The sequence below is a fragment of the Pogoniulus pusillus genome, chromosome 17, assembly GCF_015220805.1.
Source record: "Pogoniulus pusillus isolate bPogPus1 chromosome 17, bPogPus1.pri, whole genome shotgun sequence".
Classification (NCBI taxonomy): domain Eukaryota; kingdom Metazoa; phylum Chordata; class Aves; order Piciformes; family Lybiidae; genus Pogoniulus; species Pogoniulus pusillus.
Genome location: NC_087280.1, coordinates 13,673,607 through 13,699,318, shown reverse-complemented (window position 1 = coordinate 13,699,318; position 25,712 = coordinate 13,673,607). Strand labels below are relative to the sequence as shown.

Below are 25,712 nucleotides of genomic sequence, written 5' to 3'. Positions count from 1 at the left end.
GTTTGCTAAAACTCTAGGTTTTTACTGTGTTGTGCTGTGTTGGTTGTGTTTTGTTTTTTTAACATACTTTAGAGAAAAAAAAAAAGTGGGGACATACAGATGAGTGAGTTTCCCCATTCAAAGCAGTTTATAGTCATTTATCTTGCCTTGTGTCTAGTTCAAAATCCTGGACATGTTAAAAATGCAGGTGACGATGAGTGTTCAATCATTCTTGTTACATGAAATTTAGGAGATGCTTTTAGAAGTTACCTGCTTCTTCTGTCTGTCTTCACTGGAGTACCATGCAGTCATTTCAGCTGATGGAGAAAATGTAGTATGACTGCTCATGGGCACTGCTTCCTGCCGCTAGCATGTTACATTGATTTGATGGATACCGTTTGAGCTGCTGGTGTGTGTAGGAATCACACAGACAACCCAGTTGTGCCAAAATCGTTATGTTCAAATATGGAGCTTGCTTTTTCAACGATTTATCTGCAAACTGAAGTAACAGTACATTGTACAGTTGGCACTTTCTTGTTTGGCATGCATGTGTGCATGCTGTGGAAAGATAGTTTTGAGTTAGCTGGGCCTTTTCTCACAGTGGCCACTGTAAAGGAGAGTAGAAGTAGTAAAAGCAAGAAGTCTTCAGCCCTTCCAGTGCCTAAAAGGATAATTGAAGGCAGTGCACAGCTTTTGGCAGCTGAGCAAATATAATCTTGTTTCCTTGTGTAGCTAGATGCTCTTGAAGTATGCTGAGGAATGCTCACCCTGATGTTTGATTTGTTTCAAACAGCAAACTGCCGTACGATGTGACACCTGAACAAGCTCTAAGTCATGATGAAGTGAGGACGCGCTTGGACATCTCAATCAGAAACATGAGGAGTGTGACAGACAAATTTCTGTCTGCCATTGTTAGTTCCCTGGACAAAATCCCGTGAGTCTGGCTCACCACAGTACTACCCCTGAGAAGCTGGAGGCTTCGTGCTTGCATCAGTCTTACTTGCCCTTTTCTTTCTCTCCAAGCTATGGAATGCGTTTCATTGCTAAGGTACTGAAAGACTCCCTGCATGAGAAGTTTCCTGATGCTGGCGAGGATGAGCTTCTGAAGGTGAGCATCTGAACAGCTTGGTGAATGACTGTCAGTCAAACTGGCTGTGACAAGCACATCTCATTCTTGTTCTTTGGGTGTATGTGTGGAGAGGAGCACATATGTAAACCTTATTTATCTACTTCTGTGGATAGACAGCATTTCACGTTGGGCTTTTTTGATTGTTAGCTTTGTATAGGTCGCCTGAGGTAGAATGTTTTGTTTGGAAGGAGGTATCCTGTTGCTTCTGCTTTGCTTTTGGTATCTTGGGCATTTGGTTCTTTAGGTTTCTGACCCAGGGTCCTAGAAGGTAAACCTTGGTTTACCTGGTATGTTGACAGTGAGCTGTCAAGTTAAAAAGTCTGTATGCAAAATATTGATACTCCTAATCCCTCTCTTTCTCTGGGATATTTTGGCAGCAACATATAGAGAGTCACTTCCATGATGTTCAGTCAGTTTTGTGTTTTGTATTTCAGTATGTTTGGAGAACTAAAAAGATCATAATAGTAGCCAGTTTGAGTATAATGTTGGGTTTATGGCTCCTAGTAATTGTGAAAGGCCTTTATGTCCATGAATGCTTTGCTTGTTAATGAACCAAAGTTTGGGTCTTAGAATACTTGACATCTCTTAAACTTCTCTGCCTCTGCTTCATTACAAAATAATTACCAATCTGAATGCTGTTTTCTTCTCTCTTCTAGTTCTGTGCTTTCCCATTCTGAGACATCGATTCTTTCTATGCAGGTGAATTAATTTCTTCCATCTGTAAATTTAGGTGGAAAGCTGCAGTTTTCATTAATCCTCATGGAAACTATGTACCTGGACATGTAAAAGTCAAATCTGCAGTCACTTGCAATGACTACTAATAGATTAATTTTTTTTTGCAGCAACCAAAGCTATCTATATAATAGACTGTTCTTCAGTCCTGCAAGTCTGAAAGTTTTAAGAGCAGTTTCTTTCACAGAAGTCTGTTCTTATTACTGTTAGTAGACAACTTTGACTGCAGTTACTCCACAGCATAATCTCTGAGAGTACAGCGGGGGCTTGCGTGAAACCATTGTCAAAGTCATGACCTCACTGAAAGCAGTTAGTATTTCTGGGGCTGCTCAGCAATGGCTAGTTAGGGTTTTTTCTCTCTGCTTTCAGCTGTTTGTTCAGACCCCAATCTCTTCTGTGCATTAAAGGCACGAGGCAAACAGCTTAGCAAAAATTTGGCCCTCTGCAAATTTCTGTGAACTGCCAGAAAAATCTTAGAGCACATAGTGTGAGAACTGCCACTTCATATCAGCATGTTGGGTTAATGCCTTTTCATTGCTGGAATTACTTTTGGCAGCACATCAAATAGAAGTTTGAAGTGTATTTGTGAGCGCATGGATAATGTGGCATCTCTGGGTTTGGTCCCTTGAGGTTTATTGTGGCTCACATTTGACTCAGGAAATTGTGTTTTAAAGCATCAAATGCTGCATGTCTTCTGTACTTCTGATTTTTTTAGCTCTGAATTCAGTGGTTTCTCAGTTACTAACTGGGAGTCTGTGCCTGAAAACAGTGCTGTCATACTGAAAAAAAATATTCTGATTAAGGAAAGGGCTTTGGAGAAGGAATGGAAAGAGTTTTATCAGTCTGGCTCCTTGGTGTGCCACACTTCCTTACCGTTTTTGCCTTTCTGGAGGTGGTGGCCGAATCTGCTTGCTTCTCTAAGGATTAGCTCTTGTTCCATATTGAGACTGCATTACCAGGTTCCTCTATACCATGTTCTTTCTGCTCTCTGTTAGACTGATTCGGTTACATTTAATTTTCTTGATAGGTTTTCTCATTCTCATATCAGTAGGCTGTTGTTAACTTGTCTCCTGTCCTTACGTGTTTGTGAGTTAGTTCTAAGTCTCTATGCATAGAAGTATCTGCTGCTGTGTTATCCTGTGACTACTTGTGCTCTGTCTTTCCTCTTTGTGTGCATCCTACTGAATCTTAATGATTTTTTAAAGAAGTTATTATTTCTTTATTTGACACTGTAGATTCTTTGGGATAGGATACTCTTGTATACAGCAGCACAGCAGAACTTTTGTCTCAGAAGGGGTCTCTGGCTTGCAAGAAAAGAATTTTATCAAAGCACAGAGTAGTTTCAGTGAAATTTGGTTGTGTTCTGTGCCGTTGTTTCTTGATGCATTTCTCTTCCACTCAACTTTTACCAGATCGTTGGCAACTTGCTGTATTACCGCTACATGAACCCAGCCATTGTGGCACCAGACGCCTTCGACATCATCGATCTCTCAGCTGGGGGCCAGCTGACCACCGACCAACGCAGGAACCTGGGTTCCATCGCAAAGATGCTGCAGCATGCTGCATCCAATAAAATGTTCATGGGAGACAATGCACACCTCAGCATCATTAATGAGTACCTGTCGCAGTCCTACCAGAAATTCAGGTAGGAGGCTTTAGCTGATTGAGTGGGGGAGTTTGGCAGTGGGTGATATTGCATGGAAAAAGGGGTAGCAGACTCATTTGTCATATTCAAAATTGATCTCTGTCAAATGAGACATGTTCTGTTGGGAACAAGTGCAGTTTGACACTCCAAACTGCCATAAATGTTAGAGATAGGTTATCACAGAATGATAGGGGTTGGAAGGGACCTCTGGAGATTGAGTCCAGCCACCTTGCCAGGGCAGGTTGCACAGGACAGCATCCAAGTGGGTTTTGAATGACTGCGGAGATGGAGACCCCACCATCTCTCTGGGCATCTACTGCCCTCAAAATAAAGAAGATCCTCCGCATGTTCAAATAGAACTTCCAGTGTTCACTTTGTGGCCATTCCCCTTTGTCCTGTCACTTGGCAGGTCTAAAAAAAGACTGGTCCCATCCTTCTGACACCTGCCCTTTTAAGTACTGATAAAACCCTTCCTCAGCCTTCTCTTCTCTAGGTTCAAAAGCCCCAAGTCCCTCAGTCTTTCTTCATAAGAGAGATGTTCTAGTCCCCAGTCATCTTTGTAGCCCTATGTACCTGAATGATACCTTGTATGTTAGTGAGATTGCAAAGTCAAGTATTTTGACTCTGGGGGGGAGGTTTGACTAGATGACCTTTGGAGGTCCCTTCCAACCCAGACCATTCTATGGTTCTGTGACTGAGAAGTTTCCAGAATAAATGTTACCTTTGCACATGTTTATTGTGATACTTTGGATGTGGACAACTAGAATGGGCACACCCATACTGAATCAGGAATAAAGCAGGCTGACATTTAGTTGTTCATGTAGTTGAAGTAAGGTTCTCTTAGAGAATGACCATCTTATACCTCTCATATTTTGGAAAAGAAAGACAACTAGAGATTGCTGGGAGCAAGGACTGTTACTGCAGCAGAGCCAGGAGGATGTGTGAACAAGGTCACCAGAGCCATAGACTGCTGGTCTTGTGAATGCTACAAACAAGGCAATGTTAACATGGCCAGTATCAGTAATTTACTGGGTTCCTTCTGATGTGTTAAACCAAAGCTGACAAACTGTAGCATGCCACAATGTACCATTAGCCTAAAAAAGAGAGGTTCTGCTTGGGATTGTCATGGGGAGATAATGCTCTTGATCTTGACTTGACTCTTGGGGTCATTCTGAGCCTTCTTTTCTTCTCCTTTTTCCTGAAGACGTTTCTTTCAGGCTGCCTGTGAGGTTCCTGAGTTGCAGGATAAATTTAATATTGATGAATATTCTGACTTGGTGACTCTCACTAAACCAGTTATTTATATTTCTATTGGTGAAATCATCAACACACACACCGTAAGTATACACTGGTCACAGTTGCTCCTTACAAAGAGAATGCTGCTTCTGGCTGAAATGTGAAGATCATATACCTTTATAGAGAATAAGAATACAGAATTAAGTAATTTGCTTGTGGCTTCTCTAACTTTCTTTTGAAATCATTTGTGCATGTAGTAATGGCACAGCTCTGAATGCTGCTGCTGCTTTGGAGTGCAGTGAATCAATATCTGTTAGGAAAAGTTACCAGCTCAAAGTGATGTAGTCTTACTCTCTAGGAGAGAATAACTAATGTTTAACAACATAAATGTTCTTTCTGTTCATCTAGTTGCTCTTAGACCATCAAGATGCAATTGCTCCTGAGCACAATGATCCCATTCACGAGCTGCTGGATGATCTTGGAGAAGTTCCTACGATTGAGTCCTTAATAGGTTGTCTAGTTTATTGTACTTAGGAAATCTGTGGTGTTACTTAAATGATTCGAAGCATGGTAAAGAAACAAAGGAATCATCACAGGGCAGACATGCTAAAAAGCAGCAGTGGATTCTGACTGCAGAATTTGTTACCTGAAGAAAACCCAGGAGTTCTTTCTCTTCTTCCCACCCTCATTACCTCGCCCACTTCAGAAGTTTGTAGCAGACATGCTGATAGTGAGATGGGTTTTGTTACATGGCGTGGAAGCTGTTTTATAGAATACCAGAGGGGAAGGGAACTCAAGGGTCATCTGGTCCAAACTTTCCTGTCAAAATCACAGTGTAAACAGAATGGCCCAGTACCCTGCCCAGCCAAATCTGAAGAGTGCACAACGTGAGGACTCCATCTCTTCCCTGAGGAGGATCTTCCAAGGACTGACTGTTCTCGTTATGAGAATGAGGCTGGGAGGGGAAACATCTTAAGAATTGTTCTGAGGAGACTTCAGACACAATTAGAGCAAGACAATTTCCTTTTGACAGGATTACTTGCTTGTCTTAATAGAGGATTACAGGTTTGGTCTTAGCTTTGAAAATTCCTTCTAGTGAGGACATGGACATTGAGGCATCGTCATGTTTTTATTTATAAAGTATTTTTGGCAGGTCAGCTACTCAGAAGAGAGAAAGATACTGAGACAGTGTTGAATGCACATCTTTTATGAACTAGTGACTTCTGTGGTGCCTTTCTGGCTAGTGCACTCTCTGAGGTTTGTGAAGAGGTCATTTGTAAGGTACTCGAGGTGATCTTTGTAAAATCTGGGTTTGGCTTTTGAAAAATCCTTTTGACAGTATAGGGAACAGTGTAGTTTTTCTGTGGTCTGTTAAGCAGGGAAGAATCACAGAGGTCTAGTAGGCAAGAACATGAAGCCTGATTTAATTGTAAACTCTTTCTGCTGGACAGGTGAAGGGTCTGGCAACATCAATGACCCCAACCGGGAAATGCTAGCCAAGACTGAGGTTTCTCTCACACTCACTAACAAATTTGATGTTCCTGGTGATGAGAATGCAGAAATGGATGCCAGGACAATTCTGCTGAAGTGAGTAGGGGGTAATTACTTGTTATGTTTCTCCAGACAGTGAGTGACCTGAATTTTCAGTTAATCTCCATGTGAAAATAAGAGAATCAAAGTGTAGTTGAAATGTGAGACTGTTACTCCATATAGACTGAACTTGTAGTCATGTCCTTTCAATGCCGCAGCTGCTTTTCATGTTAATTCTTTGTCACTGTTCAATTTGTCATGCTGTTAGGAAGTATTGAAGTGTACTTACTATTGTAGGCTTTTCCTGGCTGCACAAATTCACTGTTGCTACTACCTGCTTTACCAAATTTCACACAGGTGAACCTTTTAGGGAATCAGTTTCTGATAGCACTCTGTCAAAAAAGTACTTCTTAGGGCTTGGGTCTGGTCTAGCCTGGTGACTACCTTAAGCTGCATCCAGTGCTAATCTGACTTGAGATCAAGCAGTAATGTTGGTATTACTGCAGAACAGAACACTGTTTTGATATTCTTTCTGTTTATTTCCCCCCCTCTATTCTCCTTGATTTCTTTGCAGCACAAAATGCCTAATTGTTGATGTAATCCGCTTCCAGCCAGGAGAGACGCTGACTGAAATCTTGGAAACTCCAGCTACCTCAGAGCAAGTATGAAGCTGTTTACCTGCATTCTTTTTATGCTAGGAAATTGTCATCTATCTAGACATATGTGGGTATACCTGGAATCTGCATTTGTGTCTTGCTTGTGTTTCGCTTCAGTATGACCTTGTAATGTTCAGTTCTGTTTCTTCCTAGGAAGCAGAGCATCAAAGAGCTATGCAGAAAAGAGCCATCCGTGATGCTAAAACTCCTGATAAGATGAAGAAAGCTGTCTCGGTAAAGGAAGATGGCAACTTAAGTCTTCAAGGAAAAAAAGACAAAATCAAGACAGGCCTGAAGAAGTTAACAGAACTGGGGACAGTAAATGAAAAGAATAAATACCAGGAGCTAATTAATGACATCGCAAAGGTAGGCCAGTCAGTGGTTTCCTGCTCATCTAAGTGGAGCTCTCCCACGTGAAACCAGGATGAGTTTTCAGGAGGAGCAAGCTTTTGTCACTGCTCATCTGCAGATACGAAGCCTACCTTTTGCTACAGCATTTTCACCTCTTGGCATTTGGGAAGTCCTTTACAGCACATTTGTGTTTTACCCAAAGGCAGTGTTGCCAGAATCTTGGGCACTTTAAGGAAGAGCATTGTAGCTTGGGGGGGAAGTCCTGATATCTGATTTTCTTTTTTCTGCTCCTTTTCACTAATTTAAGTTGCACCTTTAACAAATTTATTCGAGGAAGTTTTGCCCATGAGTTAAAGGCATCCTAATGGTTATTTAAAGAATAAAGAACACCTAAATGGTAGAGGGGGGAGCTGGGAAAGGCTTGCAGAAGTGAGGTAACACCATTGTGCACTGCTGTAGTGGAAATGCATTTTAAATCACACATTACAAAGAAGATATATAGAAAATGAATTAATTATTGCCTTTAGGGATCCAGTTATAATTAATTGTTCTGTTGTTAATATGTGTTGGAAATGAAGACAGAAGGAAGCTTGAATACATGATTATTTTTTGTTCAGCTACTAAGGTATCATGCTTATAGGTGGCTGACTAACAAAGTTAAGGAGATCTGTGTTCTGCTATGGTTTTAGTGCTTGTTCAGTAGGATACCTTTCCTACATACCCAGTGGTGGCAAAATTTGATGCCTGCCTTTGTTGCTGCCCACTCTAGCCATTGCAGCTTGGACAAAGGTTGAAGTTTGAGAGACATTAGAAGGTTCAAATGAACTGCTGTGTAGGGTTGGTTAGTTTCAAACACAGAGGTGGTGACACCTAAACTGGCAGAAGTGCAACTGAGAGCTCCAGTTTGTAGCATGAAGCAAGACTAAGCAAAATCAGATGGTTTGTTTCAAATACTCTGCTCTGGGCTTGAGCAGCTGGAGAGCAGGAATGACTGTTGGGTCTCTGTCTCTCTTTCTCTGTGGCACAGGATATCCGAAATCAGCGTCGATACCGCCAGAGAAGAAAGGCAGAGCTGGTGAAGCTGCAGCAGACATACAGTGCCCTGAATTCCAAAGCTACTTTTTATGGGGAACAAGTGGATTATTACAAAAGCTACATCAAAACCTGCTTGGATAACCTAGCCAGCAAGGGCAAGTAAGTATCTTGGAGCTGTGCCACAGCCCTGTGTAACTACGTGTAAGTTCTTCCTAGGAAGACTTATAATGCCATCTGCTGAAAGCTCCTTGGACAAGCTCTTTACCACAGCAGTAGTTCTAGGGAAAGCATCTCAGCAGCAGGGAGGAAAATATTGGGAGAAGACAGTGCCCTGAATGGGATCAAAAAGACATACTTGAAAGAATATTGTTCCCTCTGGGAGAGGAGAGTGTAGAGGGGAATGAAGCAGGTTGTCCAGACAATGCACATGCTGCTCAGTCAGTTCATCCTGTCATCCTTTCTAGGATCAGAGAATGAAAATAACAGCCATGAAGAAAGTATTGATCACAAGGTTGTCCTCTTTATATCCTGAATGAAGTTCATTGGTGTAGTGCAGGACAATTCAGATTTCTCTGGAGAGGAAAAAACAAAAAGGTCTTCCTCTCCAGTGAGAAGCAGGAAGAACAACTGCCAGTGACAATGGAGACAAGAAAGTTGTTGAATAATCTCAGTCTTCTTCATGTCATTTGTCACTAGATCCCCTCCTTGTGCCTGATGAGGTTGTGCTCTCTGTGGAGTACCAAGTGGTTATGTTTGGTGTTGAGTGGTTTGGGTTTTTGTTTGTTTTTTCTTCCATAGGGTAAGAGTTACTGGTAGAGAATCAAAGACCTGATCTGAGCTACAGGTGCCTTCTAGATAAACTCACTAGTAGAAGTACATCTTTTATCAGCTGCATTAGTCACAGTTGATTTAGCTCTATTGGTTCCATCCCCTCATCCAAACAGGATTAATTTTTTGCTGTCTGAAATCTCCTCACTTGCTTGATCATCATTTGTTTTTTGTTTTGATCTGTTGTTTATTTATAGTGTTGGGTTTTGTTTTTTAATCCCAGAGTCTCTAAGAAGCCTCGAGAGATGAAAGGCAAAAGCAGTAAAAAGATTTCTCTGAAGTATACAGCAGCTCGGCTTCATGAGAAGGGAGTGCTTTTAGAGATTGAGGATCTGCAAAGCAACCAGTGAGTATCTTCTTAAGGCAGCTCTTCAGAGCTAAATAACCTCGTCAGGCAGATATGCTGAACTATTGTCTCTTTCTTTGAACTAGTCTAGGTGCTGGCAACTGGAGAACAGAAACCCTGAGAGTTATTTGAGATAGTCATTGACTGTCTTGTGGTTTTGGTGTTGGAATTCAGCACTGGTGGTAGTCTTAGCTACTAAAGCTGAAGAAATTGTTTTGGTGATGTAGGCTGGCATCCCTGGAGCCAAGAAACCTTTATAGTGGTCACTTCTCGCTTCTCTCTTTTTCTGGTTGAAGCAATGCAGGTCTTTGATTCAGAAGTGTATTGGGATTTGAACATGGCCTCCTCTTCTCCCCCACCCCTTCCCTGGCACTCCCACAGTCGTGGAAGAGTACCTGAGGTGGATTGCTGCACTATGTTTAATAGACCTCACTGGTGAAAAATCAAGTTACATTGAATTTGTCTAGTGGCAGTGTGCTGCTCTTGAGAGCTTGATGCATCATCTGTGGAACACAGAGAAGTTGCTTCTTACTGCATATTTTTTTTTTCCAACCCCAAGTTGCCTGTTACTAAACTTAATTTTTTTCAACCCTAAATCATGTTTTGTACTTTGCACTAAATAAGGCTTGGATGTACAGTACTGAAGTAGGCTGCTCAGTGTCAGGTAGTCACATGTCTATTTGCTGCTGTGCTTGTGTGAAGCTGTGATCTGCCAGATGTAGTCTCTGGTGGGCTTCTCTTTGTTGCTGTATTGAGTCTGGTCAGCTTTTACAGCCCTATTGCAAGTGTGGGTGTAGAATAAAGAGCCAATAAGAGTTCTTAGAAATTTCCCTTCGGATTTCATCTTGTATGTTTGCAGTAGAAAGCACATACTCAGTACTGAACTGCAGTTTGACTTTCTCAAACTTCACAGGTTTAAAAATGTGATATTTGAAATCAGCCCAACAGAAGAAGTAGGAGATTTTGAGGTAAAAGCAAAATTCATGGGAGTACAGATGGAAACCTTTATGCTACATTATCAGGTAAGATCTGTCCTGTTTCATAGTGCCATATATAAGCTCTGTTTGCCATCAAAACAGTGAAGTGCTTTCTACCTGAGCAGTCTGGAAAATGCTCTCAGAAACAACTCATCAGTTACAAGTGCAGTGGGTGCACCACAGATAGAGGATTCAGGCTGCTTCCCTTTCTGTGCTAATGAGAGCCTGACCTTAGTCTGTCTTAGTTCCAAGTACCCACACGAAATTAATGCATGCATTTTCAACTTCTGGCTACAGCAGTGCAGGGAGTCCTGTTCCTGCTGTCAGGTGTGTTGCTGAGAAGAGCAAAGTGTAACTAGGAACACTGCCTACATCAAGGCACAAGAGACTGACTCGGCCTTGTGTGCATGATCCTAAACAGCTGCCACCTATTTCTCTGCTCTGGACTGCAGTACTCTAAACCAGCTCACTGAGACCTGTAGCAGCTGTGATTTTTAGATGCTGCCATGTTTCCTGGGTAATAGTTAGGCACCTAGGAGACCCTTTCTAGAAGTTCAAACAGCTTTGTTTGCTGTGCAGGGAGAGGGCTAGATCTGAAGCACAGCTTCCTTAGAAGGGCCTTCTGCCTGTGCTGTCTTTGGAGAGTTCTTTTTTTCGAGATATTTTCTTTTACATAGATGAGAAAAAATAAGATCTTAAATGCCTTGGAGTGACTTCATTTTTCATGCAGGTACCAGCAGATCCCTTGAGTCTTGTATTTCTGTCTTAGGCTGTGTGCTTTGTGACAGACACTTCTCAAAACCCTGCTGCTTGACAGGGGTTTGTGTATCCTCTGTGCTCTTGAGCATGCCTTGCTCATAAAGGTCTTCTCTTTGGCAGGATCTTTTGCAGCTGCAGTACGAAGGGGTTGCGGTCATGAAGTTGTTTGACAGAGCAAAAGTGAATGTCAACCTTCTCATCTTTCTTCTGAATAAGAAATTTTATGGGAAGTAACCAACCTCTGCCAGCCAGTCTGTGAAAGAGGAGACAGATAGAAACCTGCACATACGACTCCCAGTGACATATCTATGTATCAGTATATGCTCATGCTGTGCTAAAATGTATCAAATGCATTCTGAAAGAGGACTAAGAACCTCTTATGAATTGACAACCCTGACTGAGTCTACAGAGAGTTGGTTTCATGCTTATTTATGATCTTTATCTTCAACTTTGAAGGTCCCCTGAAAAGCAGCTAATTTAGATTGTATTTTTACATGGCGCTGGGGATTAAACTAAGAGTATATTTAGGGTATCTGGATGCTTTATTTGCTTAATTGTGTACTCTGTGAGGCTCGAATTTTTGTTGTCTGTGCCAAGAGAATGCTGCCATTGCCCCGCAGTTTACCTCTTCCTGAAAGTATAAAAGGTTTGTAGATTGTATTCAAACTCTAACAGCAGTGACTGAAATAAAGAAAGAAGGGTCAATGTCCAGGTTACCCCTTTGTTCGCCAGCTCCTAGTGGCCAATTCCCCAGGCAGAACCACTGGCATCTGAGGAATTGTCACAGATGGCTGCAGAGCTCTTGGTGGTTATGTGCTCCAGCCACACAGAACAGCTACAGTGTCCTGGTTTTCTTGGGTTGTTTATCACAACTGATAGACCCTTGAACAGAGGGACTGTGGAATGTATTTACTAGTACTTGCAGATGAAAAGAAACCTTTTGGGGAAGGGAACACCAAAAAATTCTTGAGACCTTGTTTTTTAGTGTTGCTTGCAAAGCACTTGAAATGTAAAAACCATTTTTTTTCAGTTTAGAGCAATATTCTATATATGTTTCTGATGCAACAGAAGCTAGGTTCTACCTGCAGACTTGTCAAAGGAAGAAGACTATCTTAACTAGGCTAGCCTTGAGTTTTTCTAGCTATACTGAAGTTCCCATTTCTCTTAGAACTTCAGGGGTTTGTCTGCTTCTATTTTGTTTGGTTCTTAGCTCATGGGGGCAGTGCTGGCTGTTCTGCTATCTCCAATAAAAACGCAGAGGCTCTTTAAACTTACACGTGACCTTTAAATTCCTCAGTTGCTCCACTCTCACCCCCAATTTGTTTTTAAAAACTGAAAAAGAGACCTTTCTCTTAATTGCAAATTTCAAGGTACTCACAGGTCACTTGTGGTGTCTGTCCTGATTACTGATTTAACTCAATCTCCCTTATCTCTGATCTACACTGAATATTATTTCAGCTTAGATCTGTCTTACTTGTGAATGACACTTGTAGCCTTAGAAGTGGCAACATCCCAGTGGATAACTGCCCTGCAGTCGTTTGGGAAGCAATTATTTCAACCTGCTGCTGCCTGGACCATATTTAAAGGTACAAATTTACTTGCCAAAACCAAGAAATGTGGTTGTGGTCCATTTCATCTGAAACTGTGATACTTCAGACCTGTATTTCCACTGAAATCTGACCAAGATGCCTAAAATGGGATAAAAGTCTTGGCCTTGGTTTTTTTTTTTTTTTTTGGTGTATGATGGTTTTAGGCTATTTGGTTTTGGTGGTTGAGGTTTTTCCCTGCCTCTGTCTTAAAGGAATTAATTTTTAGAGTTCTGCCGCCCCGTCACCGCTCAGTGCTGCCACCCAGTGTTTACCTGCCGGTACTGCAGTTCTGCCGCCCCGTCACCGCTCAGTGCTGCCACCCGGTGTTTACCTGCCGGTACTGCAGCTCTGCCGCTCCGTCATTGCTCAGTGCTGCCACCCGGTGTTTACCTGCCGGTACTGCAGTTCTGCCGCCCCGTCACTGCTCAGTGCTGCCACCCGGTGTTTACCTGCCGGTACTGCAGCTCTGCCGCTCCGTCATTGCTCAGTGCTGCCACCCGGTGTTTTCCTGCCGGTACTGCAGTTCTGCCGCTCCGTCACCGCTCAGTGCTGCTACCCGGTGTTTACCTGCCGGTACTGCAGTTCTGCCGCTCCGTCACCGCTCAGTGCTGCCACCCGGTGTTTACCTGCCGGTACTGCAGTTCTGCCGCTCCGTCACCGCTCAGTGCTGCCACCCGGTGTTTTCCTGCCGGTACTGCAGTTCTGCCGCCCCGTCATTGCTCAGTGCTGCCACCCGGTGTTTACCTGCCGGCACTGCAGTTCTGCCGCCCCGTCATTGCTCAGTGCTGCCACCCGGTGTTTACCTGCCGGTACTGCAGTTCTGCCGCCCCGTCATTGCTCAGTGCTGCCACCCGGTGTTTACCTGCCGGTACTGCAGCTCTGCCGCCCCGTCACCGCTCAGTGCTGCCACCCGGTGTTTTCCTGCCGGTACTGCAGTTCTGCCGCTCCGTCACCGCTCAGTGCTGCCACCCGGTGTTTACCTGCCGGTACTGCAGTTCTGCCGCTCCGTCACCGCTCAGTGCTGCCACCTGGTGTTTACCTGCCGGTACTGCAGTTTTGCCGCCGCTTGTGCCACCCCGTCATTGCTCAGTGCCTGCTAGGGCCTCCTTGGGGCTAGCACTCATGAGCTTTTTCCCAGTACTCTGGCTGGTACCCACATAAATTCAAGATTTTTTTTGGGTGCCCTGAAAGGAAAAACAAAACAACCCAAAACTTCCTGCCCCTTCTGCACAGCTTTTCCCCTTGAGATGTGTTTTGGCCCACCCAGGTGCTCTTTTGAATCAGTTTAATTGGGCAGCATTTGGAGACTCTCTGCTCCTCTCTCACTTGGGGTCCTCCCCACCTTCAGGTGCATACCAACCCCAACTCTACACACTTTATGCACAGTTTACAAGCACAGTTTCCATTTAAGAAATGCCTTTACCTCTTCCAGGGCTCCTTGGTCTGGGAATCAGAAGTTCTTTCAGTCATCCCTCAGTGCTGGCTGGAATCCTGCGATCCCATGGAGCTTTTGATGGTCAAAAGCAGACACCCATTGGGGTTGCCAAAATCAAAAAACTTCTTAAGACAAGAGGTAATATTTCCATTTATTTAATGCTAGATAAGGCAACTTTAAGAGATGGCTCCCAAAAGTCCCAGGGCACCCCAAGGTGAAGTTCTCATGGTTATTTATACAGGAGCTTTCACAGTCACACCTACCTAATACAATTATTCCTCCTACCTATTACATATTCATGGAGTATGACTCAAAGTGCTTGAACACCTGCACCCATGCAGATAATCTAGGCCTCCTCTCATAAGGGTTTGGGTTAAGATTTGAGCTTGGGCTAGGGAAAGAAGTAGAGTTCAGGCTGGGGTAAGATTTGGGTTAGGGATAGGGTTAGGCCATTACAGTTAGTGTTACAGTTAGGCCATTAGGGTAGGGTTAGACCTAGACCATTATGGTTAGAATTAGCATTAGGCCTTTAGGGTTAAGGCTAGGTTTAAATACAAAACCATGAAAAAGAATTTTTGGTAATAAGAAAAAATATATGTCCAAGAATCTTTATTAAACACTGTACAAAACAAAATATTGCACTTTTAAATCAGACCATAAATATCTACAAATGTATCTTACAAAAGATTTAATTTAAAAAACTGCTTAAAGAATCAAGACCCATTGCTGATTAAAAAGGTAATGATCAGGAATATCCTCTTCTTGCAATTAGCCTTGGACATGATAGCCCACATTGAATATTTTTTATACAGTAGTGCTAATCTGGTTTTCAGTGATGCAAACCAATGGTACAGGGATGCTGTTCCTACACCTGTTCTTACAGCACACCCATTAATTAGCATGTAACACCGTTCAATAGTGTAACACAAGATCCAAGTCAACATAAGCATTCAGGCTTCCAATATGTGCAGTAGCTGAGAAACTACAAAAGCAAACCCATCCATCTGCTGCCTCCTGTGGGGTTCTCTCTGCTCACAGCCCTAAGAAGATGGTCTACAATAAGCAAAATGATTTACCTGGGAACGTGACAATCACAACTTATCAAAAGACTCAGGTGGTTAATGGTCATCTTGATGGAAAACTGCTCAGAATAGATTTCTTGCACTTGTCTCTCTTCATAACTAATAACCCTTCCTTGGACATTTTGCCCCATTAATGGGGAGATGGGGGAGGAAATTGATCCAAGACAGAACATTTGACAGCTGTGTTTGGCCAGTTACTGGCTCCCCATTTGACTTGATGTGCAAGAGAACATTCCTCACCAATGTTTCATTCACAGCTCTGACAAGGAGGCCTTGTGTCTGATGTAAAATCTAATCATGCCAGAACTTCAGTTTTACTTCAGTGACTGGAGCAGAAGAATAGGAACAATGGAAAATGACACCTCAGTTATCCAAAACAGATCTACTGCTGTTTTGAAAATAGTCCTAGCATCTGCAAAGTCTGTCCCTGCATGCACATAAATACAAGCATGAAAAATCAAATGTACTTCTGTGTGTCCACCTGATAGCTAGGATCAGTAAAACATATCCTAGGACATCAACCCTTAAGCTCAAGCTGTTTATGAAAATGAAGTTGCTGCCAAAACCTTTACAGCTACAAGCCACAGCTTCTATGCATTTTAAAACTGTGTTAAGTTTTATAAAACGATAAAGCCAAAAGCTCAGGGTCAATAGTTACTGCATTCCAAAAGTCAAGATTTTGTGGCTTTGTTTTTCTCATAAGTTAAGGACAGCAAGCACTGCCTGGTGCTTTTAGTATTTCTTTCCCCTGATAAAATTCTAAAGTGAAGGCTTGTAAAATGTTACAGATGATATGCCATGGTATTATCTTCCTAATCCCAACACAAAAATGTTTAAAACATTAAAAGTTCCATTGCAAAGAGTGGGTAATAGAAGTTCCCAGGAAAAAAGACCCTGCCCAGCATATCAGTCTGCAATACTGTTTTTTCATCAGCCCCACGTTTCGATTTAACTAGTACAACTGATATCTTATTTACAAGCACATACTTTGAGCAGGCTACTTAATGAACCTCTCTTCTCATCTCTTCACTGCAGCGTCATGAACTTCCCACAGAAGAGTTACATTTCTTGACAGGATTGACAACATCTTTGTTTGTAGGTGTCTATCAAGCATAACTTTAGTTGCTTGACATATGTACAGTAGTGAGTTGTGTCCTTGCATTCACCTTCTGAAAAATATATTTAAACATTGGCAGGCTTTATAATGGACAAGAGATAACCAGAACTGATCATCCTAACTGTAAACAACTGATGGATCCCCTTTGTAATCATTTTACCTTGCATTTCTGGCGACAGTGGCTTCAAAGCTTAACTAGGTCACAAACAAGAAGTGTGATCTGACTGCATTCATCTATTGTCTGGTTCAGAAAACTACCTCATCTTTCAGGAATTAACAGTTTGCTCAGACTTATGAGTCACAACTGGCACAGTTGCTTAGGGAAGTTTGTATAAGACAACTTCCTAAATATCTTGTTTCTTTGAAGTGTTTTTGAGGCTTTAGTATCAAACTGGCCTACTCTGAGAAAAATCACCCTGGGGTTACGAAGTGCTCCTTGGAGAGGATAGTTTTACCTTTCACGAACAAACGCTTGCAGAACCATTAGCGTACAACCGTGAGTCGCTTTCTAGTATAACTGCTACAATTACTATGCTCATATATAAATAAGAATTTACATACTGCCACAGGATGTGACACTGCAGTGTTGCCAGGTCACTGGTCTCTTCCTCCCTCTGCAGTACTGATCAGCCACAGGTTTGTTGTTTTTTCTGTGTACACAATACACTCGTCTTGACTGAAATCCACTGCCACAGTCCACACTGCAAGGCCTCCAAGGGCCTGTCCGCCAGTACACGTCGCATGCTTCTGAAGAGCAGTTCCTTCTGACAGGAGACCTGTGGTGTAAAACAAATGGCACTTAGATGCATTGTGCTAAGCTCTGAATCATGGACTGGTAGAACCATGTTGGAAGGGACTTCTGGAGATTGATTAGTTTACACCCCCTGCTCATGGCACAGGAAACTCGATCAGGTTGCTTAAGACTGTTTCCATTCATGTTTTGAATATCTCCAAGGATGGAGACTCCACAACCTTTCTGGGTAACCTGTAGCAGTGCTTGAGAACCTTCAGAATAGCTTTTTAACTAAATTTCCTGCATTTCACTTAGTGCCCATTCATTGTGACTGACTTGTAAGGAAACAAAAGACAAGGCTCTGTTTCTTTACACCAATCTGTAATCCTGGAAAAGCTTAAAAAAAAGAAGTGTTTACCTTTAGGAAAACTTAACTGGCCTTGAATGTTAACTACTGGATGCTGCAAGTTCTTCCAGTATAACCTCTCTTGAATACAATACTGCTATGCTGACACTGAGCGTCGCTCAAACATCTGAAGTGGCCAGAGTGAAATCCTAACTCTTATCAATATATGGAAGTTGCACCATGTGCATTGGTGGAGGCAAAATTTCATTGTGTGCACAGCAAAAGTGCTTTTAAATGCTCACAACTCAGAAACACTTCTAAAGCAAGAAGTATGAAGAGTGGGGTTCAGCAATCTAGAAAAATGATAACAATTTCAATGTCTGTACATGATTCCCATTTATTCCCTGCCCTTCATCACCCTAACTACACATTTGGTCTGGAATAGTCCTTTGCTGCAGACTCCCCCATTCAATTTTAATTTGTTTGTAATTTGGTCTCTTTAGTATTATGGTGTTTCACAGAGATTGCCATCCACCCATGTGCTACAGCACAGCCTGGAGCAAATCTGCTGATTAAGACTCTGTGGAGGTGTACAGCCTATACTGTCCATATTGAAAAGGGTTGTTTAAATGGAGTAAACCAAATTAACAGAGTTCTTACAAATAATCTATGCCTTGAAGTAAAAAGTCAGACCTTCTCCATCATTCAGTTTTTACACAGATCAGATATTTCTCAGCAGAATGCAGAAAGAGGCAGAATGAGATTGATTTACGTAGAGAAATACATCATATTTCAGCACATACAAACTAGTAACTCAATTTAAATGGTCCACAAAAATAAGAGAAACTCTTACTTTATAAAATTTGGGCTGCAGAAGAACAGAATAAAAAGTACTATCAGAAGAGACTTCAGTAGCAAAATGTAGTTATGGCAGATTGTTCCAGTTTCTGTTTTCTTTTTGGGAATCCAGCTTCTCTCTATTTATAGAATCACAGAATTGCCAGGGCTGGAAGGGACCTCAAGGACCATCTAGTTCCAACCCCCCAGTCATGGGCAAGGACATCTCACACTAGATCAGGTTGCTCAGAGCCACATCCAGCCTGGCCTTAAACACCTCCAGGGATGGGGCTTCCAACACCTGCCTGGGCAACCTGTTCTAGTGTCTCACAACCCCCATGGTGAAGACCTTCTTCCTGACATCCAAATTTCTAGCTTTGCCATTAGCACAGTGGGTGGCTCTCATCAAACCTATTACTCTCCTTACTGAACATACAAAGGGTTGACTATCAGCAGCACCTCTCCTCCTATTTGCTACATAGAAATTTGCATAGTTATACTGCATGGACAATCTTTCATCTTTAATTTGATCACCTAAAGAATCTAATTTGTACTACATCAAAGGACGTACCTCTTTCTTTCATCACAAGAAGAGTTTGACACCAAAGATCCATTACGAAGCTGACACAGAAAGTGATGCTGCTGCAAACCTACAGGGCGGTCAACACAGCGACCGGTACACTGAAAAGTGAGAAAACAAAGAGCATAAGGGAAAAGAAAAAGAAACAGCCACCTTAATAACAAGAGAATCACACAACTCTGCCATAATTAATGATCTCCATTTGCCCTTCTTCAGCTCTATCACACCTCAGTTCGGATAAAGGCCTAGATAGATTCTGTGCACAACTTTGGTGTGATACGGACTTTCCTTACTACTCATAAGGCTAAATCCATCATCTATGCTTTCATTGTTTCACATCTCTAGTGCTACAAGTTCTGTCTGTAGCTCTGACAACCACAGCCTTGCCTTGCTAATGCCTGTATCACAAATGTGACAACAGTAATCCTCTTAATTCTTGAACTTTGCTCATTGACTAGTAAATGTGTGGTAATAGTTACAAAAATCATGTCAACACCAGTTTACTGCACAAATGAAGGAACACAGAAAATGAGTTCTGTAGTGACTGCTTTTGCAGCACAGTCATACTTTTTCAGAGACTTCACAAGTACAGCTACGCAAACTGTGTTCTGCAGTAAAAGCAATACGCTAACTTAAAAACTGAGTATGTAGCAATGGATTAGCTGATAAAATACACTGAAAATAATACTCAGGTTTCAGAGCAACTAAAAAAGTAGCTCAGACATCACAAATTAAAAGCTAAATGAACAGAATTTCTAAACTCACTGTTCTGAAGGGTAATTATAATCAGTGCATCAACTTCCTTTGTGCAGTAGGACAGATGTTCATCCAGTGGTATGAAGCACGTGGGAGTTTCCAGGCAAAGTCTGTAGCTTACCTGTCCTTTTGCCTGTGCTGTCCCCACTGTACACAGATGACCCACACAGGGTTTCCTTCCCACAGGACGCTCTCTGTGTATACAGGCATCTGGGAGCAGTGTCAGCACACTGCCACTGGCTCTTTCCTGTTGACAAGTTACTTGTCGATAGTGAAATCCATTGCCACATGCTGCAGAGCACTCTGACCACGGACTAGTTACCCACCTACAGGATGCAGAGAAGGGTTTATAGCAATGATGAAAGTGTCACTAATTTGTTGGTAGTTTTCAAATGAAAATCCAAAGAACCTGTCATTGCCAGTTTTAGCTGTGAGAAAAGGTGGAAATAGCTTTTTCAGTTGTTAAGCAAGATCTTGTAAGTTTGGTTAAATGATGACTTCTCAGATAGCTGTGGCTCAATATACACTAAGAGAAGCTACACTGATTGCTACCCAGAAGTTTAACTAGGTAAACCCTACAGATTCTGCTGGGTTTCACATTACTGCAGTAAGAATGGAGTACCCTTTTATAATTTATAAAATGAATGCCACTAATTTAGTTACTACTAAGGGGACAGGAGTCATAACTCATCCACGTTTAGTCCATGAAGATCTTGATAAATAATGTCTTGAGCAGAAAATTTAATTTGTTCATTAGAAGTTGCAAAGATTTAGCCTGTCTTGGCAGCTAGGAACAATAGTGGAGAATGGTAATACAACTTATTCAACTTGATCTTGGCAAATCTGGTCTGAAAATACAGAATGGAAATTTATGTCTAACACAACTGTGATAACAGAAAACAATAATGTATGTGTAGCACAACTGTGATAACAGAAAACAATATTTTATTCTCTCTAGAAATTTAATTTTCTTACAGTCAAGCAGTTCATAACCATTCAAGGAAGATTACATTTATGGTCTGGACCTTTGTCCTTTTTCTCTCTTTTAAAACTCAAGTACTTTGGTGCAGCTCATGCACAGCAAGTCAGCAAGGCCCAAACTTGTCAAACACAAGTATAGTATCTGCTTAAACCCCTATATTTGCTTGACTGCACTTCTGTGCTGAGGAGAAGTGGGTAAACACATGCAAACACTTTGAACAGTGAGGGCCATGATACTGACCCTACATCTAAAGCTTTACAATTTTATGGATACTTCCTACTTGGGATGAGAAGATCATGTAGAAATCATGGGTAAATGGAAAAGGAAGTCTGAACATTTTGTATTTCCCTCCCAGGTCAGTAATCACAGGGAAGAGGGAGAAGTAAGAGGCACTAGGAATCACTAAGGCACAGGACTATTCTCCAAGCATCTGGAGCACTCTTCCTACACAGGAAGTGTGAAATACCTCATAAAAGAAAGGCAATCTGTATGTTAGCCTACATGTAATTTGAGGTAGAATTCAAGGTAAAGTACACATATAATCCTCCTCCACTGGTAAACACACAAAGCCAAATCACAAGCTAAATCAATCTAACCACTTTATCAAGAGAGAGAGTTTAGGTCCCAGTCTGTTTAGCTATATGAAATAACTGCCTTTTGTGGTTTATAGTCTGGGTCCAGTGATAATCAGGTTGTTCTGTCATACATTGCAGTCCACTTAGAAGGCATGACCTTGCTCAGGCTCTCTAGTATCCTCCTAACTCTGTTGTATGCTGTCAATAGCTGGACTTCAAGAAGGCAAGCTGCAACTTAGCTTGTGTGTTTCAAACTAACAGCTCTGTGTCAGTATTTTTCCACTGTCAAAAATTTTGCTTCTTATACACTGTCTGGAGCCCAGACTCACAATTTCAGAAGGGCTGCTTTTCTGGCTGCTAATAATGAAAGATAAACAAGTTTGTACCGATATTTATCTGTTGCTACGTTTTGTGTATTTAAAACCGAGTTTAGAACATGCTGGCAAGATGCAGTCCCACAATGTCAGTTAAGGCCTTAACACTACTTTCCAAACATTTTCCAGTGAGGGACAGCTCCAAAATATGTGCATGACTTTTCATCCCTCTCGAATTTTTACACTGCTGACAGTGATGGCCAATTCTTTTATGCAACGGAAAGCACTTGTTTTGAGGACTCCTGTGGGATTTCCTGCTAAAAACCTAAAGCAATGCCTTGCTGAGCTGGAATGTTCCCTGCAGCTCAAGAGGTCTAGAGGCAATATTTTGGCTTTTGGAATCAGAGGCTGTCGTATAAGTGCCTGTGATATAAAGATTTTCTAGCCAAGATCACAAGGTACCAGAGTTGATCCAGTGAGCAAATTGGCAGGAAAGGACATGGAAGGAGTGTGTTACTGTGCTGAGTGGCATTACAGACAAATGAGGCATTCTGCAGTCAACATCCTATTTGGAGCTCTGTTGGCTCAGAGAGAAGGTGAGCACAGCGCATCGTGCCTGCTCTAAACATGACGAGTGTTACCTCTGTGTTGGCATGGACACCACAGAACTAGTGCATCACGATGTCTCAGAGAGACCTTCAGCTTAGTTTTCAAGGCATTAGTGTGGTGGTCACAGCAACGCTTGCTGCAGCAGCATGGAGACTTGCACGGACCTTCCTTATTCAGCTTAATCAAGCATTTCCCTGCTCGTGTGTGATCTATTTTCACATCTCTCATGCTTCAGAGTTCATGAGAAAATCAATCCCACATTTTAGACTCAGAGTATAAACAGAGGAACAATTTCAGGATGTTATAAGTGCCTTTTAGTACACACAGAACATACAGAAATCAGTCGGAACGCTTACCTGGCAGGGCAGTCATCTGTGTTGCATAACTGGTAGATAACCGCTGGCTTTTGCAGCTCCCTGCATAGTGATTCATTGACTTTTTGTTTCTCTGCATTCACGCACCGTAGTTTTCTGGAGCGGGTTCCTGAATTCCCACAGCTAGCAGAGCAAGTACTCCACTCAGCATATTCCCATTTGTACTCTAAGAAATGCAATAGAAAGCAGTGAGAGAGAAGCACTATATGTTCTGATTGTGTCACATCTTAATTGATATGGCAGCACATTCTGTAAGCCAGACAGATACTGCATCCTCTGTAGAAAAGCAAATATATCAGCTTTGTGAAAAGGGATCATAAACCAAAGTAGAATTCAGTCCACCTCAGCTTTCCCTAACATTTGCCTCTTATATGTGAGCGTGACGTTCTCTAGAAGGTAAATGGGATCAGCATATGTGTACACCAAGGGCAGAACCTGGCTCACAGTAGGAACTGATGAACTTCTTTTAAGACTTTCATAACGTTTTTATACAATGAGCACTAAAAAGAGGAAACTGTAAATCAGGCTTCTTTAGGCTTCCTGCTGTTCTACAGGAAGTTTATGCTGAAGAAAACTCATCTTACTCCAGACACTTCACATAATTTCAGGATTTAAGAGAATCCTGTACTATATTATAGAAAAGTATTTGATGCATAAATAATTTGCCACTGAGGAATCTGGCAAGATGAAAAAGGAATTTGTTTTAAAGAGTATTTTATATTAAAACCCAATCACCTCTAACAATTACTACCTTTATATTTAGTCACAGTTCCACACTTATCCCTTCCCCCATCATTTTTTTTTGTCACTTGGTAAAAGATGAAGTACCATGCAATGTTGACAGATTTTTATGTGATCACAGAAGGAGTCAGATTTTTCTGTAATAACCAACAATAATTGATAGCTACCAGCTGTGTCCACAGGCTCACTCTTCCAGCACATAATGAATTCTTTAACTTATTGTTTTTCAATGTTTCCTTATTACTTCTGAATTTCTTAAAATAATACAAAAGGGTCTTTTTCAAAGTAGAAATAGTTAAATTTACTGACTGTAACTATGATGGAAAGACTGTATTGTTTGTTTAACTAGGATGATACTGCTCAGAAGTGCCCTCAATATGCCTACTGTGCAAAAACCACCAGAGGAGCCTTTGCAGTCTTACAAATGAATGGGTGATGAAACATTTACACAAGCATCACAGTTAAAGCTTATGACTGAAACATGGAATCTCTCCCAGATACTGACCAGCCTGACTAGAAAGGGAATTGGGCAACTAAAAGTCCAGCTAAAGACTACAGGTGGATGCTTCGATACTTGGCCAGATCTACCCAGAAATTCTAACTTTATTGAGATCTGTATTAGGAACAAGGCCTAGATATATTTTTTAATAAACCTTATTAGGGCATTTTCTGATTCAGTTCATCAATATTGTGATTTACTTATGATTTAAAAAATAAACATTCTGATCATAGACATATTTCAGTAAAATTACTGCATAAATGCAACTGACTCCTCAACTTCATGAATACCAGAAACATTCTGAATCACATAAGTAATCCACTGGCAGACACTGAGAATTTGCAAGAAACAACTTACTTCTTGAGTCCATTGCACAAAAACATGAAGCCAAATCACATTGATAGGTTAATAGATAAATCACATACAAAGACTTTCAGATTCAACAGACACTTGTTTTTAGACCTGATTTGCATTCTCTGGTTATTGTCTGATTAAAGACTTAATTTTTAGAAAAACTGTTAAATGAATTTCAGTGCTTTGCTGTCAGATCATGAATAGGATCAAAATTCAACTTTCTTTCTTTTTCTTTAAAGGTAAGTTATAATGTGATTAATCTCCACAGCACTTTAAATATTTAAAACTTTCTCAAATGCTTGCAGATAGAGACTAGGGTCCTGCTGTTGCATACGCAAGATCCTTGTCAAATTTATCTCTAATCCTCACTTGCACATTTGATAACCTACTAACAGAAATGTAGTTTTGTGCAAACACTTTAATACATTAGAGAGCATGGCAAAATGGTCTTGAAAACACTGAAACTGATTTAAGTGCAGTGTGCTCTGGTATGTTGACATGTTTAAGGATGACTACAATAAGATGGTTACTATGTTATTGTAATGGTGCTAGAATATGACCATTAAAATGATATTGATTATAGCTATTTTAAAAGGAGACCTCTAATTCAGTTTGGTGGGCTACCACAGCAGCAATCTGTATGACTTGTTGAAGAGAAAGCTGAGAAAACATCTCTGTTTGAGCAGCAAGACATTGAATCAGAGAACATTCTTTCAGCTACACAGGTAAGAAATGAGAACCCTAACGCGATACTTGGTTACACATTAACTCCCATATCCAACTATTGTCTATCAACCTAAATTGCACTATTCACATATGTGAAGTTAAATGGGTATAACAAACAAATAAATAAATAATAATACTTCGTGTATAAAAGCAAGGTAGGATTGAGGAAAGACTTTACAAAGTGTTAGAAAATAAGTCAGAATTTGAGAATTTGTCATATAATTTTCCACAAACCTTCCTTCTTGACATTTACCCAAACTGACATTGGTTTTACGTTAGCTGAAGTCCAACATTGGAATTGTCCTGCAAATTGACCAGAGCTGGTGTTCACCTCTAGGATACGACCCCCAACCAGGGTTCGGTATTCCAAGGTCTTAACTTCCCCAACTGGACTGTCTCTGAAAATCCAGTGAATTGTATTTCTGTAGCTGGGAGGCACTGGGCAACCTAAAAATCAAGAGCATTTTATCAGGATTTTCTAAACACTTTGAAATGCTTGTGATTGTGTACATGACTCTGTGATTCCACATACAAGATCTTACTAGCGTAGTGGTGAGAGGCCTTGAGCACAAGCCCTATGAGGAGAGGCTGAGGGAGCTGGGATTGTTTAGCCTGGAGAAGTGGAGGCTCAGGGGTGACCTTATTGCTGTCTACAACTACCTGAGGGGTGGTTGTGGCCAGGAGGAGGTTGCTCTCTTCTCTCAGGTGGCCAGCGCCAGAACGAGAGGACACAGCCTCAGGCTGCGCCAGGGGAGATTTAGGCTGGAGGTGAGGAGAAAGTTCTTCACTGAGTCATTGGACACTGGAATGGGCTGCCGGGGGAGGTGGTGGAGTCGCCGTCCCTGGGGCTGTTCAAGGCA

The 25,712-nt window shown here is 41.6% G+C and overlaps 2 protein-coding genes across 7 annotated transcripts in view; one reads left to right on the top strand and one right to left on the bottom strand.

Moving 5' to 3' along the window:
- Positions 1-12,477, top strand: part of IQGAP1 (IQ motif containing GTPase activating protein 1) — a 54,470-nt gene extending 41,993 nt beyond the window's left edge. For both annotated transcript variants that reach the window (XM_064157749.1, XM_064157750.1), the window contains exons 27-38: positions 773-913; positions 1,003-1,087; positions 3,253-3,485; positions 4,690-4,822; positions 5,130-5,232; positions 6,173-6,308; positions 6,826-6,913; positions 7,061-7,273; positions 8,286-8,452; positions 9,345-9,467; positions 10,381-10,489; positions 11,324-12,477. In XM_064157749.1, the coding sequence (XP_064013819.1) occupies positions 773-913; positions 1,003-1,087; positions 3,253-3,485; positions 4,690-4,822; positions 5,130-5,232; positions 6,173-6,308; positions 6,826-6,913; positions 7,061-7,273; positions 8,286-8,452; positions 9,345-9,467; positions 10,381-10,489; positions 11,324-11,437 (1,645 nt within the window). In that variant the 3' untranslated portion in view covers positions 11,438-12,477. The remainder of the gene's footprint in view (positions 1-772; positions 914-1,002; positions 1,088-3,252; positions 3,486-4,689; positions 4,823-5,129; positions 5,233-6,172; positions 6,309-6,825; positions 6,914-7,060; positions 7,274-8,285; positions 8,453-9,344; positions 9,468-10,380; positions 10,490-11,323) is intronic.
- Positions 12,478-14,359: 1,882 nt separating this feature from the next.
- Positions 14,360-25,712, bottom strand: part of ADAMTSL3 (ADAMTS like 3) — a 185,350-nt gene continuing 173,997 nt past the window's right edge. For 4 of the 5 annotated variants that reach the window (XM_064157735.1, XM_064157734.1, XM_064157733.1 and 1 more), the window contains 6 exons: positions 25,087-25,299; positions 22,515-22,698; positions 19,800-20,004; positions 18,914-19,023; positions 16,988-17,202; positions 14,360-16,478 (listed from right to left, as the gene is read on the bottom strand). In XM_064157735.1, coding sequence (XP_064013805.1) covers positions 16,369-16,478; positions 16,988-17,202; positions 18,914-19,023; positions 19,800-20,004; positions 22,515-22,698; positions 25,087-25,299 — 1,037 coding nt within the window. In that variant the 3' untranslated portion in view covers positions 14,360-16,368. Of the gene's footprint in view, positions 16,479-16,987; positions 17,203-18,913; positions 19,024-19,799; positions 20,005-22,514; positions 22,699-25,086; positions 25,300-25,712 lie in introns of those variants that run through there. The other variant, XM_064157737.1, reaches the window with a different exon arrangement.